Source organism: Chenopodium album, chromosome 7 (assembly GCF_948465745.1).
Source record: "Chenopodium album chromosome 7, dcCheAlbu1.1, whole genome shotgun sequence".
NCBI lineage: Eukaryota > Viridiplantae > Streptophyta > Magnoliopsida > Caryophyllales > Amaranthaceae > Chenopodium > Chenopodium album.
The window spans coordinates 52,173,394-52,191,421 of NC_137840.1; the positions used below are offsets into that span (position 1 = coordinate 52,173,394).

The 18,028-nt window shown below is 40.0% G+C and overlaps 1 protein-coding gene across 1 annotated transcript; it reads right to left on the reverse strand.

Moving 5' to 3' along the window:
- Positions 1 to 4,617: 4,617 nt before the first annotated feature.
- Positions 4,618 to 6,470, reverse strand: LOC145640300 (uncharacterized). The gene is made up of 2 exons (XM_081691600.1): positions 5,739 to 6,470; positions 4,618 to 5,409 (listed from the first exon to the last, which is right to left on the reverse strand). The coding sequence occupies exons 1-2, from the start codon at positions 6,468 to 6,470 to the stop codon at positions 4,618 to 4,620; spliced, it is 1,524 nt and encodes a 507-aa protein (XP_081547726.1).
- Between the last annotated feature and the right edge of the window lie 11,558 nt (positions 6,471 to 18,028).

Genomic DNA, 18,028 nt, shown 5'->3' on the forward strand with positions numbered 1-18,028 from the left:
TTTAATTAAATTCAATTTTTGAATAGTCCATGGATCAGTCTTGATGTTTAGTCAAAGCATAGTTTTAATTTCAGCCCAAACTTATTTTTTAATTTTAGTCCAAACCTTTTTTTATTTTATTGCTTTATTATTTATTTTTGGCCCAAACTTTTTATTTATTTTTATTTATTTTCTTATTTTAGCCCAAATAACAATAAAATCAGAAAATAGCCCGAAATTATCAATCGACACTTAAAATGCTGAACGAAATTAGGGTTAAAAATAGATTTAGACGGAAAAGCGGACTGAAAATTCCCGCGTCACGGCAACAGTCCACCGTTTCACGGGAAACTTTCCCGTCTGATGGTGGGGTTCCTCGTGACACGGGGGTTTCCGTGTCCTTTCCGCGTAAACCCTTAACGCGTTTTCTCTCCCGTTTAAAAAATATTTCCCGCGTCACACAAAAGTGCACCGTGTCACGGGAATGTTTCCCGTTTGACGGTGGAATTTCCCGTGTCACGATACACTTTGTCGTGTCACGGTATACGTTTTTAGGGTTTTTATCATGTTAGGGTTCCGTGTGTTCCATTAGCACATTTTTTCTATAAATACCCCCTCATTTCCTATGTACGGGGCATCAATTAATTCTCTAGTTTTTTTCTCTCTTCTATGCTCTAGCCTAAACACTAGCCTACCCTTCTTTTTTAAAAATTCTTTCTTCAAGTACTTCAAGGAGTCCATACTTTACTCGTGCTTCTGTCCTTAAGCCAAGGCGTGAAAGGTAGAACAGTTTGAGGGTTTGGCCCCAAATCAATTCTATTTAATTCAATTTAATTTAATTACTCTTTTTTTATTATTTCATTGAAGTTACTAACTCGTTTATTATTTTGTAGTTGCAAGCAAACAGAATCAAAGTAATAATTATGTTCCTTTTATTTCTATTATTTTTCTAACGATTTTATATTGTTGGAATTATGGTAAAATTGCTTCCAATATTAATGTTTATTTTATTATTATTTATTGATCACCATATTGCATGTTTAAAGGGAATATGTAATTGAAAATCACGCCTAATAAGATTATTTGGACGACCGATTTAGGTTCTTTTTTAATCTTGTTATTAAATCAAGTGATCATAATATTTTAGAATAATGTGTTGCATTAATATTCAACCAATTTAGCCTAATAATAGTTTGGAGCAAATTGAATTTTTGTTTGTATGCCTTTGAGATCGCAGGAATCACTTTTCACTATAAGAATCGAGTAGAGGTCAATACGGGCGAATGTGACTCCATGACTCACTTCGTACCATCATCCCCGATCCTCCTATCGTGGTTCCGAACCATATGGAGTTAGTTATCTCATGGATTATAAATGGGGTGTAACCTTCACGGGTCAATCGTTGTTGCCTATCGTTGTCCCTTAATCGTGGTTGTCTTTTATGATCCGTGAACGGTTTACAAGTTCCTTAAAAACTTGTTGGCGGCTTCCTACTTTCCTTGTCCCTAATCGTATATGTCAATTCCCACTTCCTATGAGTACCAAGCATATTCACCACATGCTTTAACGTAGGCGCACTTCGAACGACGCCTAGAGGTTCGGTGCAGGTGGGGTATAGTGGGATGTGGGTGGGTCATGGGTTGTGGGTGCATGTGGGTTCTGGTAGGCGGGGTTGGTGTAGGAGGGTGGGATTGGTGGGTTAAGGTGGTGCGAATGGTGGGCTGGTGGTGGGTGGGATTGGTGGGTTAAGGTGGTGCGGATGGTGGGCTGGTGGTGTAGGTTTTTTATACTTAAAAATAAAAAATTGGACATTAATTTTTTTAAAAAAATTTGGACATTAATTTTAAATAAAAATTTAAACATTAATTTTAAAAAAGAAATTTGGACAATAATTTTAAAAAAGAAATTTGGACATTAATTTTACAGGAAATCGAAATTTCGGACATTAATTTGAATTTTTGACAGAAAAATCGACTTAAAAAAAATAATAAAAAAAAATGGACAGGAATGACACTTGTTAACCGGTGCTAATAACAACAATATGCCACCGGTTAACCGGTGCCAAAAGCTCTTTTTCCCACCGGTTTTGAACCGGTAGCATATGTGGAGGAATTGGCACCCCCTACAAACTCAGCGGTTCAAACCGGTGGGTTTGTGGGGATTTGAACTGGTGCCAATTTCTCTTTTTCTACTAGTGGGAGCTGGCGACGCTGATTCTTTTTTTTAAAAAAAAATTCCTCTTTCAGTGGGTAACTAGTTTTTGGGTCTATTGGAGACAAAATCAGCACATAGTTAGGATTACTAACAAAATAAACCTTTTTTAATGGAATAGGAAGGGGTGATTTCATTAAATAATAATAGTTATTCGGCTCTTCCAATCATCCCTTAAGAGATCTAAATTATCAATACAAGAATTAAACACCCCTTTATTTTTTTGAGAAACCGTTTTTGGTGCCTTATATAGATAATTTGTCCATCAATACATAAGGAGAAACCTCACAAGGACTATGGTTCTCCCAAACTTGTTCAACTCCAAACGGCGTTAAACGTGCTAAATTATGAGCTACAGTATTGCCATCACGTTTAACATGACACCATAAAACAAAATTAAAATGCAAACTAGAAGATAAGATATCACCAAGAATATCATCAAGATCGGTGAAGAAAATTGAGGCTTTGGATAAACGGTTGATGAGAATCTGGCTGTCGGCTTCAGTAATAATATCGTTCAGACCATGGTGCCTTGCAAGCTTGACTGCCAATGTTGTTGCTTTCCCCTCTGCAATAATTGAAGGCCAATGGGCTATTGTGCGACGTGCAGCAGCAAACATGATCTCCCCCTGCAGTCTCTGGCTACCACTCCCAAACCAACCAAACCATCAACGTTTAGCGGGCATCAAAAATAATTTTGATAGTTCCTGCTGGCGGAGGCTTCCAAGATTTCAGGCTGCTACATGTTTGCCTTTTAATCCCACCATAAATATTCTTCGCATAGGAGTTGCAATCAGCCGCAAGTTGATATATGCGCTCCAATATTATGGGATGAAATGTTTCTTTTGCGTTGAAGATCATATCATTCCTTCTAATCCAAAGGTTCCACATTAAAATCGCCCCTCTGCAAACCTTTTTTGCATCCAACTTACACCATAATTCGACCAACTCAAGGAAGGAGAGACCAGTAGGTCAATACGACATTTCAGTACAGTCACACTCCACCCAAAGCTCCCTGACTGTCGAACAATCAAAGAAGCATGCTGAATAGTTTCTGGACTACCTTTGCACCAAGGACAATCGACGAGATCGGTCATGTGTCTATACTTGAGGTAGGCCCGCACAGGAAGAGTTCCGGTGCAAACCCGCCAAAGAAAATGCCGGACCTTAGGAGTGACGTCTAGCTTCCAAATCTCCACCCATGCTTTATGAAAGAGGTCGAGGTTACACAATTTTCCAAGCATATAGGTTGTTTTGACAGAGTAGTTACCGTCCATAGAGAATGCCCACATGATTGAGTCTGGAGCAACCTTAGAACTCAACGGGATTGCTAGAATACTACGAACATCACCCTCATTGAAGATACTTTCAATGCGTTGCACATCCCACTCACGAGAATTATGATCTATCAAATCACTCACCCGAGAGACCTCTTCGAAAATTAGGGAAGCAATGAACCTACTTACACCATTGTCCACCCAAGGATCACGCCAAGTATCCACCATCGACCCATTTCATGTCCTCCATAACAATCCTTCCTTGAATAAATTAGCTTTGGAGGACCAAATGCTGCGCCAAGAAAAACTGCCTCCTACTCCCAGATTTGCCTCGAGAAAAGTTTTCCCTGCATAGTACTTTGCACATAAAACTTTGTTTAATAATGAGTTCGGCTTGTTTGTTAATCTCCAAGCCTGTCGTCCCAATAGAGCATCATTAAAGACCCTTAAGTCTCTTAATCCCATACCCTTGAGACACTTAGGGGTGCAAAGATCTTGCCAACTTTTCCAATGCACTCTTTTTTTCCCTTCCTCTTGACCCCACCAGAAACGAGCCATCATAGAGTGAAAATCATCAATTAGCCCTGCCGGAATTTTGTACACACCCATAATGTAAGTCAGAATAGCCTGAATGACAGATTTAAGCAAAATCTCCTTCCCTGCTCTTGATAAAAAAATTTCCTTCCACCCCGATAATTTCTTCCAAATTCGATCTTGAAGAGCCGAAAAAACCATTTTTCTCGATTTTCCGATAAAGGTCGGAATACAAAGATACTTATCATGATTATCAACTCGTCGCATTGCTAAAATACCAAAAAATTTCTCTTGCATTGCATTACTAACACCCTTGCTGAAAGAGACCTCCGATTTGTCGTAATTAGTTTTATGTCCGGAAGCTTGTTCATATATGTTGAGAATTTCGACAATTTTTTAACACTCCCTTTGGTTGGCTCTTGCAAATAATAGACTGTCGTCTGCAAAAAAAAGGTGAGAAATTTCCGGACCCCTTCGACTAGCTTTAGCTCCATGAATAGAGCCATCCGCCAAAGCTTTTCGCATAAGGCCCGAAAAAGCATTTGCAACAAGAATAAACAGATACGGGGATAGAGGGTCTCCCTGTTTGAGACCTCTAGAAGGAACAACCGAACCACTAACATTTCCATTGACTATAAAAGAATATTTGATCGTGATCACAATCCATAACTGTTTCCACCCATCTTATATCAAACCCCAATTTTAAGAGCAGTTTTTTGAGAAAATTCCATTCTACTCTATCATAGGCTTTGCTCATGTCTAGCTTCATTGGCACTAACCCTTTGCTACTATTGCTTCTTTTCTTCATCGTATGAAATAATTCCAAGGCAATAAGAGCATTATCAATAATAAGTCTCCCCGGAATAAATGCACTTTGGTTCTCAAAAACAATATCAGGGAGGATGGATTTCAGTCTCATAACAATGGCCTTAGAAGCAATTTTATATAATACATTGCAGAGAGGAATGGGTTTATATTCCGACACCAGAGTAGGGGATTTCACTTTCAGGATTAACACAATATTAGTATTATTAACAGAGCTAATAGATTCATTACCCTGTAGAATATTACTAACAAGTCTTGTAATATCATCACCAACAATATGCCAAAATTTTTTAAAAATTATAGCATGCATACCATCGGGTCTCCGGGCCTTGCAGGGATGCATCTGATTGAGAGCGGAAAAAATCTCATCTTTCGTGAATGGGCGCAAGAGATCAGAGTTGATTTCAGGGGTTATCAGGCATTCTGTCGACTTAAGAACTCGATCATAGGCTTCTACCGACGGGGTGCCTACCGTGAATAAGCTCTGGTAAAAATTCTCGACAATCTTCTCAAGGTCCTCGTCATCCTCTTTCCAGATACCCTTTTCATCAAAAAGACCCTTTATCTCATTTTTATTGCTCCTCTAAGAAGCTTTGTGATGGAAATAAGAAGTGTTTCGATCTCCATCTTTGATCTCTGAGGCTCTAGATCGAAGATACCAGTAGGCTTCCTACTTATCAAAAAGATCATCAAGTTTATTTTCGAGATTGACACACTTAGCTAAGGACTCATCTGACATCGATCCTCCCTGCACCTCTTTCAGCTCTCTCTCCATCGAAACAATTTGTTGCTCTAAATTTTTGAACTTGCATCTACTCCAAGTCTAAAGGTCCGCCGCTACAAATTTGATTATGTCCTCCACCCTGCCAACATTATCACACCACGCTCCCTTCACCACTTGCTTACACTCACCATCAAGAAGCCTGCATGTTTCAAATCTGAACCCCTTCTTTTTTCACTTTTTTTTCGCCTATGAGCAACAAATTTCAAGAAAATTGGTGCATGATTAGATTTTTTACGAGGCAAATTCTCCACTCTCGGATACAGAATAATGTCGAGCCACTTTCCATTAGCCACGAATCGATCAAGTCTTTCTCTGATAAATGTTCGAACAGTCAGACTATGTTCCCACGTATACCATTGTCCCTCAAAACCTAAATCGTGAAGATCACAGTCATGAAGAGTATCACAGAACTCTGGCATTTCTCTTCTTTCGTTCTCAACGCCACCCTCCTTTTCATCATAGGCAAGGATCTCATTAAAATCCCCACCAATCAATAAAGGACCATCAAAGTTCTCACATAGGTTTCTAATCAAAGACCATGTCTTATTTTTATTCCCTGATTCAGGCCAACCATAAATACCAACAAAACGCCAAGATAGACCCGAGTTAGTTTTGACATCCCCGCAGATATGATTTTGAGAGTATGAAACAAGAGAGAAATCAATACTATCCTTCCGGTAAATACATAATCCACCTGAATTTCCAATACTACTCACACCAAGTGCATAAAAAAAATCAAATTTATTTTTAATATTTTCTGCAATAGTTTTATTAACTTTCGTCTCATACAAAAATAAAATTTTAAGAGTTAAAGATGGGCACCACTTTCGTAGTGCTCGAACTGCTCGGGGGCTAGCCATTTCCCGGCATTTCCAACATAGGGTACTCATTGGAGAGGGCGGGGTTGAACCATGTCAACCTCCGCCGAGCTAGTAGAGAAAGGAGTCACCCTAGGGATCGGTTTGCTGCGCTTCCCAATAGATGCCTCCACTATGTCCACCAAATCAGAATTTTCTGGGTGCTTTCTTTTACCCACTAGAGCAGTGTGTTCATTCATTGAGTTGTCAATGTCTCTATCTAACCTCCCCCAAGTCTTTTTTGCTAATCCCTGCTCCCTTTGAAGTCTTGCTATCCCACTGTCTCCACGCACTGGTTCTGGAATCTTAGAAGTGTCAAGGATGATAGGCTGATAAGGAAGGGTTATAGTGCTGCTAGAGGGTTCCTGCTCATCTTGTATTTGATGCTGATTAGATTCAAAAGGAACCAAAGAAGTCAAACCAGTACCTGTCTGCAATCCCTTCTCCTTCTCCAAAAGAGTAAGATCAATCTTAGTCTGCTCCACTTCCGTGCTTGGGAAAAATAACTTCTTGGCCACCCCGGGGGGCCCTTTCTAATTGCACTCGGACTGTGATACCCTAGTAGCTTAGGAGCACTTGGTTGCTTGAGCTTTGCCAACCACGATTTTTCCTTCTCTCGATCAAGGACAGAAAGTCTAGTTTGTTTCTTCGGTGACGCCCCAAGCCAAGGACCATACTCGTAGACCACCTCCCTACCAAGGTTCTAGGCTTCAAAGAATTGGCACTCATTATCCGTATGGTCCATCCTTCAGCAATAGTAACAAAACTCCGTTAGACGTTCGTATTGGATGCCACACCATTTCGAACTTACTGAGCCAGTAGCTGTTTTAATTCCACGGCGCAAGGGTTTGTTGATATCACTTCGAACTTTAACACGAAAGAATTCGTTCCAACCAAGGGGATCAGAATCATCATAGTCAATAAATCCCCCTACATGTTCTTCAATGTCAAAGGCAAATTCAACATTCCTTCGGTTAAAAGGGAAATCCTTAATTCGGATCCAAAAGGAAGTATGGGAAAATTTAACCTCAGAGGGTTGTTCATCCCCATTAATCTCATTAATCCCCATTAATCTCATTTAACCTCAGAGGTTTGTTCAGAGGGTTGTTCATCCCCATTAATCTCATAGAACCATAGCTGCAATGAAAAGTAATCTCTACGTACATGAGTCGAACAAATTAAAACAAAACAAGAAGAGGAAAGATCGTCACCTCTACGACTCTCCATAAACCGTAGACAGTGACAGGGTCCTGGTCATTCAGTTGCCTACAGCCATGACGTAGCGAAAAGAGAAGATCGGCATATCCAAGGCTTGCCCAACTAAAGGATCCTATCTCACTAATCCTGACCAAAGAAGGAAGGTAGCAAACGAGCGCACGCGAACTCCTATCAAGAGAAAGAGTCATGGAAATGAGAATCAAAATTAAGGTCCGCACTCGCTGCTCAGGTGATGTCTCATCCATGTCAAAGCCACAGGCCAGAACAGAAGCCAACTCTGATCACCCGATCCTAGGACCACCTTGAGACACCCGCTGCGTCCTGATGTGCTTAACGATCGGACCTAACAAATTGGCTGCCTCAGCCGCCCCCCAAGAAAGATCAGACATCTGCCACACGACCCGGTCGGTGAAGCGTAGACCACTGATCATGCTAAAATCCATAGGGGTCAATGTCATCTCCCCCCAAGCAAAGGGAAAAGTGTTGGTAGTATCCCAAAAATACTCCAACAACGCGCGAACAACTGTCGGGCCACAACCCCGGGGGCTGCGAAACCCTACAACCGCCGAATAAAAATCAACTAAGCCAGCAGATTCCCAAAAGGCGTTCGTAACAAGATCCCATAAAGTCGAGGAATCAAATCTCCAGCTCCGGAACCATGATGGCGAAGCGTGCCATCGACTATGCCGGTAAGTGGACGGTAAGAAACGTGGTTCTCACGGCAGAAAACAACCGCATCTGACGACCACGGAAGTGGAACCCACCTTCCCCTACTCGTAGAAGGACGAGGCTCGGCCTCTAGGGCATCGTCGTCCATTCCCTCAGAAACTGTGGGAGTGTCCTCTCGAAAAGCCTGACGTCGGCCACGAGTGGAAAGATCGCGATCCCGTTTTCTAGGCATGCTATTACAAAAATAAAAATCTAAATGTTTAGCATCATTTCCTAAGTTATTTAGTTATTTGTTCCAAACAGCTTAACGATTATTTCAAGTTGCATTTTCTATTATACGCTAAATTTTTACCTCAAGGCTAAAAATTAGCAAAATAATGGAATTATTTCTAGTATTTAGTTTCTCCATGACGAAATAATACTATGTTCTCCTAATTGCATGATACTATGTTCTCCATGACAATGTAGTACATACACAAAACAAAACATGTTTCAAAATTGCACAAAAACAATAGATCGACACGTAATGGCATATTTCACAAAATCTAAAACCAATATAGTGTCATTTCAAGTGCAAAAGAACAACATGAACAACAAGAACACCATTTCACACAAGTAGAACCAAAAAATGGTGATTTGCTCCATTCTTCACCAAATCACACAAACTTAGTCTCAAATCGCTCACAAACACACATACAAACATATACAAGTCAAATCATAGCAAGATTTTTAACATGGAAGCTCAAAATAAAAAAATCCCAATTTGATTTTTTAGGGTTTCAAGCAAGTATGGAATTTACAACATAATTTGAGACATAAGCAAGAGAAACTTACATGGATCCTTGTGACAAATCAAAAATGAGGAAGCTAGCAAAAAAATCGGAGCGAATTCGGTGAAAATTTGAGCACCAAAAGGCTCGAGAAATCGCGGAACTGTGCAATAACCACCGTGACACGGTTGCCTGACGCCGCGACACGATAAAGAGATCCTGTGTCACGGTGAAGCAACAGCACCAGCGGAGCTCATGCAGCAACAGCGGAAGAAGCGGAGCTCATGCGGCGAACAGTAGAGGCGAGCAGTAATGGCGAAAAAAAATAAAACAAAACAACAGCAGAACCGCCGTGTTACGGTGACTGAAATCGTGACACGGTGAACACAGACGTGCGCCGGTGTAGCACCGCCGTGGCATGGTACTCTGAGCAATTTAAAATAAAAAATGGAGAAGAGAAAGAGCAGAAGAAGAAAGAAAATGGCGAAAATGGTGAAGAGCAGCTTGAATTTAAAGACGACAAGTGACCGTTACGCGACCCCGTTCCCATTTCTCATTTTCCGTTACCGAGTAACAGTGTTCACGCATGTGGCATGGTGTTGTGCACGTGGCGCGTGAGCATTTTAAGCAAATAAAAATCCCGTGACACGGGAAATTCACCGTCTGACGGGATTGGTGCACTGTGTCGCGGGACTTCTCCAAGTGGCGCGGTGCCCATTTTGCTGTCCTGCACGTTCCTTAAAGCTGTCAGTGAATATTCCTTGCTTTTTTTTTTTACCAAAATTGCACGATTTTCCGCACAAATTGGACAGTTAGTTTCTCAGTAAAATTACGCGGAACCTTCTAACTGACATTTAAAGGGTATCAAAAGTACTGTTTTCCCCTAGCAAGCGTCAAAGTCAATTTGTCGACATTTTAAACACCTAATATGGTCGGATAGTCGACTTGAAGGTGTGAATCATATGCGGCCCACATTCGGGAATAATTGAACCATCATACACTTGCAAATTTCAGCGGTTATATCAGTTGTCGGTTTTCCTCAAGCAAAGAAAACATTATCGATGGATTTTTCTTCAAGTATAGAAAATTGCCAAGTCGGTTTTCCTCAAGCATGGAAAACATTATCGGTGGATTTTTCTTCAAGTATAGAAACCCGCCAAGTCGGCTTTCCTCAAGCATGGAAAGCGTTATCGGTGGATTTTTCTTCAAGTATAGAAAACCGCCAAGTCGGCTTTCCTCAAGCATGGAAAGCGATGTCGGTGGATTTTTCTTCAAGTATAGAAAACCGCCAAGTCGGCTTTCCTCAAGCATGAAAAGCATTATCGGTGGATTTCTTCAAGCATAGAATGACACCAAAATCATATGTCGACTTTCCTCAGGCATGGAAAGTATCATCCGGTAGGTTTCTTCAGGCTTAGAAAGCTACCAAATTCATCAGTCGGCTTTCCTCAGGCATGGAAAGCGTTTCAAAGAACGTCATCCGGTGGATTCCTTCAAGCATAGGAAGCTGCCAAACTCATTTGTCACTGATATACTGGTGCAAGATACGTATTCTATCCTTTTACTCTTTTATCTGTAGAATTAACTTTTTTCTGCAGGTATCGGCGTATGCAGAGTGATTTAGGATCGCAGAACGTCTTAGATCATTCTCCATCCCTATCGACTACTTTGACTCTCGTTTTTGAAACTGACGTTTTTACAAACTCAGTCAAAGTGAGGGTTTCTGTAGACATCTAAAAATGTCTCCCCAAAACTAAACCCAATGATGAACAACCTTTCACCGCCACTATTGGTCGGGTTCAGTATTTAATCCCAAGAATGCTTAAAAAATTATATTTAAATAAATTCAATTTTTGAATATTCCATGGATCAATCTTGATGTTTAGTCAAAGCATAGTTTTTTTTTAATTTCAGCCCAAACCTTTTTATTTTATTTTATTGTTTTATTATTTATTTTGGCCCAAACCTTTTATTTATTATTTATTTTAGCCCAAATAATAATAATAAATCAGAAATGGCCCGAAATTATCAATCGGCACTTAAAATGCTTAACGAAATTAGGGTTAAAAATGAATTTAGACGGAAAAACGGACTACAGACTCCCGCATCACGGCATTTGTCCACCGTGTCACGGGAAACTGCCCCGTCTGACGGTGGGACTCCCCGTGACACAGGGCACCTGCTATGACACGGGGGTTTCCGTGTCCTTTCCGCGTAAACCCTTAACGCGTTTTGACTCCCCGTGTCACTGGAATGTTCCTCGTTTGACGGTGAAATTTCCCGTGTAACGATGCACTTTGCCGTGTCACGGTGCATTTTTTTATGGTTTTTATCTTTTTAGGGTTCCGTGTGTTCCCTCAGCACATTTTTTCTATAAATACCCCCTCATTTCTGATGTACAGGGCATCAATTAATTCTCTATATTTCTCTCCTCTATACTCTATCCTAAACACTAGCCTACCCTTCTTCTTTCAAAATTCCTTCTTCAATCACTCCAAGGAGTCCATACTTTACTCGTGGTTTTGTCCTTAAGCCAAGGCGTGAAAGGTAGAACTGTTTGAGGATTTGGCCCCAAATGAACTCTATTTAATTTAATTTAATTTAATTATCATTTTATTAATATTTCCTTGAAGTTACTAACTCTTTTATTATTTTATAGTTGCAAGCAAACATAATCAAAGTAAGAATTATGTTCCTTATATTTCTATTTTTTTTCTAACGATTTTATATTGTTGGATTTATCGTTGAATTGCTTCCAATATTAATGGTAATTCTATTATATTTTGTATGATCACCATATTGCATATTTAAAGGAAATATGTAATTGAAAATCACGCCTAATAAGATAATTTGGACGACCGGTTTAGGTTCCTTTTTAATCTTGTTATTTAATCAAGTGATCACAAATATTTTAGAATTATATGTTGCATTAATATTCAACCAATTTAGCATAATTATAGTTTGGAGCAAATTGATTATTTTGTTTGCATGCCTTTGAGATCACATGAATCACTTTTCACTATAAGAATCGAGTAGAGGCTATTACGGGCGAATGTGACTCCATGACTCACTTCGTACAATCATCCCTGATCCTCCTTTCGTGGTTCCGAACCATATGGAGTTAGTAATCTCATGGATTATGAATGAAGTGTAACCTTCACGGGTCAATCGGTATTGTCTATCGTTGTCCTTTATTCGTTGTTGCCTTTTATGATTCGTGAACGGTTTACAAGTTCCTTAAAAACTTGTTGGCGGCTCCCTACTTTTCTTGTCCCTAATCGTATTATGTTAATTCCCACTTCTATGAGTGCCAAGCATATTCACCACATGCTTTTAACGTAGGCGCACTTCGAACGACGCCTACAGTACCCATCATCCCCGAATATCCATTAATGATTCTGGACCACTATGGAGTTAGCGATCTTTGTGATCGTGAATTGTTGGCGACTCTTTTGTTCTACCTTCATTTCCTTTGGACGCCACCATGCTTAAGTGCATGATTACAGTGGGGCTCAAAGTTTAGTGTTTGAAATATTCCCAACCAATAATATTTTCAACTTTATCTCTAATTTTGCATAGTATCAAATGAAGAGATGGATTTTTTAAATACACTCGGCCGGATTCAAAATACACCTAATAATATTTCATTTGATCAATTTTTAACTAAAAAGGACCAAAGGTGGTAAGATTCATTCATTACTATTAGAGAATATCTCTTTGTGAAGCATTGATTTTATTTTTGTAAACAATGCATTATTATTGATTGATACTTCGTCTTTCATGGATAGGCAATGCATAGAAAAATTGGTGACCTACTATCCGTAAATGACACGGAACTCACTTTATTATGGAAAGTATAATTAAAACAATATTACATGCATATAGACATATAGTATTCCGTATTACGGAGCACAATAAAGTAAGATCTTAGTATTTACAACTTTCTCATTTATGAGTGTGAGGGATAGCTCAAGTGGTTAGAGCTCCCCTCCCGATTACAGGTGATACTGGGATCGAAACTCATCACTCGCCCTTGTGGCTCTCTAAACATCAAAAAAAAAAAAAAAACAACTTTCTCATTTATCTTTAATGACTTGAAAAGCATGGGGACTTTTCAATTAACATGATGTAAGGACCTAGTTTACGGGTCCCTATCAGATACGCCGGGGCAGTCGTTAAACCATTTGTGCTGGTCGTCGATGATTGAGCAAGAAAACCCGGATCAACAAGAGAGCGAAGAAAGTATGCTTAAGTCAACAAGTAACGGGTAAGCGCGCGCGAAAGCCGATCAAAATTTGAGCAAACCGTGTTTTACTAAGAAGGATCATACGATGTAAATATATATTAGGAAAAATACACTTTGTTAATCTTAATTATTGCCGATTTACTTCTAATAATCCCAACTACGGTTTGTTTTTTAATAATTCTAACTATGTCCTAAATTTGTCTCCAATAGACTGAGCCGGTCAACACCAAGTCAATGAAGTGTTGTAATAGGTAACCAATACACGTGTCGGCACATGATTGGTCTAAAATAAAAAGAAAGAGAGAAAAAAAAAAGAAAAACTTAAAACCCTAACAGCCACCACCTCTCGCATTCCGCCATCGCAGAATTCAACGGTCAACCCCCAACCCATCGGTAAACGGTCGATCGACCCCTCCCAACCCTAACCAGCCCCACTCTCACTCGCCAAACTACCTAACCTCCCTCGAAAACTACCTCCACACAAACTAAACTGACCCTCCTCTATTCCGGCCCTAACCCCCAAATTCGGCCCCCTGGCCGGTTTTGAGGGTGTGGAAAGGGAGAAGGACACTAGTAGAAAAATAGAAATTGGCACCGCCAAATGGCCACCGGTTCGGGTTGAACCGATGGGAAAAAAATAGGGGGAAATGGGCGGGATTTTGTGGGGTGGGTATTGCCACCGGTTCGGTTTGAACCGGTGGGAAAAAAAAATAGGCTTTCTTTTTTTTAAAAAAAAAAACGCCCCCATTATAAACCCCTAACACTAAAATTCCCCTCTCCTCAGCCTCTCTCCTCACTCCCCTTTCCTCTCTCTCCTCCCTCATTTTCTCAGTCCCCTCTTCTCTCTCCTCATTCTCTCTGATCTCCTCTATCAATTCGTTCCTCTCTTCTCTTTTCTCCTCCTTCCTCCTCTTCCCCTCTCCTCTATCTTCCTCTTCCTCTTTCGTCTACTCCTCCCTCATCTTCCCCTCTTTCGATCACCACCGCCGCCGCCACTAACCATCGTCGCCAAGGGTATTCTGGTCAAATTTGACCATGAAAAATCTGATCTAGAGTTTCCATGGTCGAATTTGACCATTATAACCCAAATTCAAGCAAATTTCAGGGGTGTTGGTGAAGTTCGAGGTAAGTTTTGTTATTCTTACCTTTTTTTTTAGATTTTTTGGTGGAATTTCGGGGGTGTTGGTGAATTTTGGGGGTGGTGGTTGTTTGTGGTGTTGGACGATTTTTGGTGGTTTTTGGTGGTTTTTGGTGGTGTTGGACGATTTGTGGTGGTTTTTGGTGGTGTTGGACGATTTGTGGTGGGTAGTTTTTCGTGGGTAGGGTGACAGATCTGGGTTAGTTGGGTGGTTTAAGGTGGGTGATAGTTAGGTTCTATAGACACCTAAAAATGTCTCCCCAAAACCAAACCCGATGATGAACGATCTTTAACCGCCACTATTGGTCGGGTTCAGTATTTAATCCGGAGAGTGCTTAAAAAATCGTATTTAATTAAATTCAATTTTTGAATAGTCCATGGATCAGTCTTGATGTTTGGTCAAAGCATAGTATAAATTTCAGCCCAAACTTATTTTTTAATTTTAGCCCAAACCTTTTTTTTATTTTATTGCTTTATTATTTATTTTGGCCCAAACTTTTTATTTATTTTTATTTATTTTCTTATTTTGGCCCAAATAATAATAAAATCAGAAAACAGCCCGAAATTATCAATCGGCACTTAAAATGTTGAACGAAATTAGGGTTAAAAATGGATTTAAACGGAAAAGCGGACTGAAAATTCCCGCGTCACGGCAACAGTCCACCGTGTCACGGGAAAATTTCCCGTCTGACGGTAGGGTTCCCCGTGACACAGGACACCTACTGTGACACGAAAATTTTCGTGTCCTTTCCGCGTAAACCCTTAACGCGTTTTCTCTCCCGTTTAAAAAATATTTCCCGCGTCACACAAAAGTTCACCGTGTCACGGGAATGTTTCCCGTTTGACGGTGGAATTTCCCGTGTCACGGTAAACTTTGTCGTGTCACGGTATACTTTTTTAGGGTTTTTAACATTTTAGGGTTCCGTGTGTTCCCTCAGCACATTTTTTCTATAAATACCCCCTCATTTCTGATGTATGGGGCATCAATTAATTCTCTAGTTTTTTTCTTTTTTCTATGCTCTAGCCTAAACACTAGCCTACCCTTCTTATTTCAAAATTCCTTCTTCAAGTAATCCAAGGAGTCCATACTTTACTCGTGTTTCTGTCCTTAAGCCAAGGCGTGAAAGGTAGAACTGTTTGAGGGTTTGGCCCCAAATCAATTCTATTTAATTTAATTATTGTTTTATTATTATTTCCTTGAAGTTACTAACTCGTTTATTATTTTGTAGTTGCAAGCAAAAAGAATCAAAGTAAGAATTATGTTCCTTTTATTTCTATTATTTTTCTAACGATTTTATATTGTTGGAATTATGGTAAAATTGCTTCCAATATTAATGTTTATTCTATTATTATTTATTAATCACCATATTGCATGTTTAAAGGGAATATGTAATTGAAAATCACGCCTAATAAGATTATTTGGACGACCGGTTTAGGTTCCTTTTTAATCTTGTTATTAAATCAAGTGATCACAATATTTTAGAATAATGTGTTGAATTAATATTCAACCAATTTAGCCTAATAATAGTTTGGAGCAAATTGAATTTTTGTTTGTATGCCTTTAAGATCGCAAGAATCACTTTTCACTATAAGAATCGAGTAGAGGCCAATACGGGCGAATGTGACTCCATGACTCACTTCGTACCATCATCCCCGATCCTCCTTTCGTGGTTCCGAACCATATGGAGTTAGTAATCACATGGATTATGAATGGGGTGTAACCTTCACGGGTTAATCGTTGTTGCCTATCATTGTCCCTTCATCGTGGTTGCCCTTTATGATCCGTGAACGGTTTACAAGTTCCGGAAAAACTTGTTGGCGGCTCCCTACTTTCCTTGTCCCTAATCGTATATGTCAATTCCCACTTCCTATGAGTGCCAAGCATATTCACCACATGCTTTAACGTAGGCGCACTTCGAACGACGCCTACAATTTGGCGACTCCACTAGGGAGGATTCTTGGTTATTTATCGATTTGAGTGATCGGTATTTAATTAAGATGAGTTGATGAGACTTGAAAGATTCTTGAAAAATATTCCTGTGATTAATTTGGCATTTTTGCATATTCATAGACGTTTTAACGTCGCATTTAGGTCTGTCCCGTAGGAGAAATTGAATAACTTGATTGCGTACGAAGAAAAATAGGGTACCAGTCAGATTTTCTAACTACAGTGCCACGGCAGAATCTGCCGTGTCACGGTACAGTGCACCGTCTGACGGTGTGCATTACTGTGGCACGGGAATCTCTGCCGAGTCACGGCAGTCCTAAAATCAGTCTGGTGGCTTGTTTTATCTTCTCACAGTCAACTTCCTTCGATTTTTCTAAAAAAACGTGTGTGTTCTGCATGCGTCTTTGCCCCGGGGGATTTAAGCTCTATCAACCCAAAAACGCTCATAGCAATAAGGGTTCATCCGAGTTATTAAATCCACCCAATCCATGGAGTCGAGTTCGATTTCATCACGAACTCGCGGAGCCGCCCGTTGGCATACACCCTCAAGGGAGGTTGCCTTGCTAACGCGTCCAAACTCTTAACCATGGTACCCTATTGACACCAAATAAACCTGACCATAGTCGAACATAAAACTTGACCTTAGGTTGCGAACTATTCTTTGCATCATTTTGCCTACGTGTTATATGCTTGGTCATTTTGATCCTAACCTTAACGATCTTTCTTTGTCTGTGGTGGATTATTTTATGACTGACGATTGCCAATGGACCGTACTCATTTAGTAATTAGTGCAAAAAAAAAAAAAAAAAAATTGCCGCGCCACGGGAAACTCTACCGTGTCACGAAAAATTTCCACCGTGGCGCGGTGGACCTGCAAAAAAAAAAAAAGGGTTTGCCGCGCCACAGGAAGATCTACCGTGTCACGGAAAATTTCCACTGTGGCACGGTGGACCTGTAGAGAAAAAAAAAAAAAAAAAAAAAAGGAGTTTGCCGCGCCACGGGAAAATCTACCGTGTCACGGCAAATTTCCACCGTGCCACGGTGGATTTCCAGCACAAAAAAAAATAAAAAAAATTCTCGTGCCACGTAAGCATCCACCGTGGCACGGGAAATTTCACCGTGTCACAGCAATTTCCACCGTGGCACGGTGGATTTCCAAAAAAAAAAAACCACTGCGTCACGGCAGCTTGTACCGTGACACGGTACAATTTTCTATGTCACGGTGCCCTTGAAATAAGTCCAGTCAGCTTTTTTTAAGTCTTCCGTGTTAATCTCGTCCTCGTGTCAGTCATTTTTGTAATTGTTCACATGTCTAGCCATACGATCATACCACGAGTCTTATAACATCACTTAATCACTCACGAATCAAGTATAGTCCACACACTTTCTTTAGTTTCCGACTCGAGTCGTGCAACAGGCGTTTATGATCGTATATTAGGTTCATGCACCCTTTTTTCGTCATAATAAAAAAATGAGTGGAGTTTTCTCACCTGTTTTCAAATGTCTATTTTTTCCTTCATTTCCTATCTTGAGCAATGAGTCAAACAATTAAGTGAATTATTTTATTTCACG

Excerpts from the sequence above, each read along its gene's own strand:
- LOC145640300 (XM_081691600.1), bottom strand. The coding sequence starts at position 6,470 with ATGGCTAGCCCCCGAGCAGTTCGAGCACTACGAAAGTGGTGCCCATCT. Across the intron at positions 5,410-5,738 it reads AACATGCAGGCTTCTTGATG|AGGAGCAATAAAAATGAGAT; the intron begins GTGAGTGTAAGC and ends AAAGCTTCTTAG.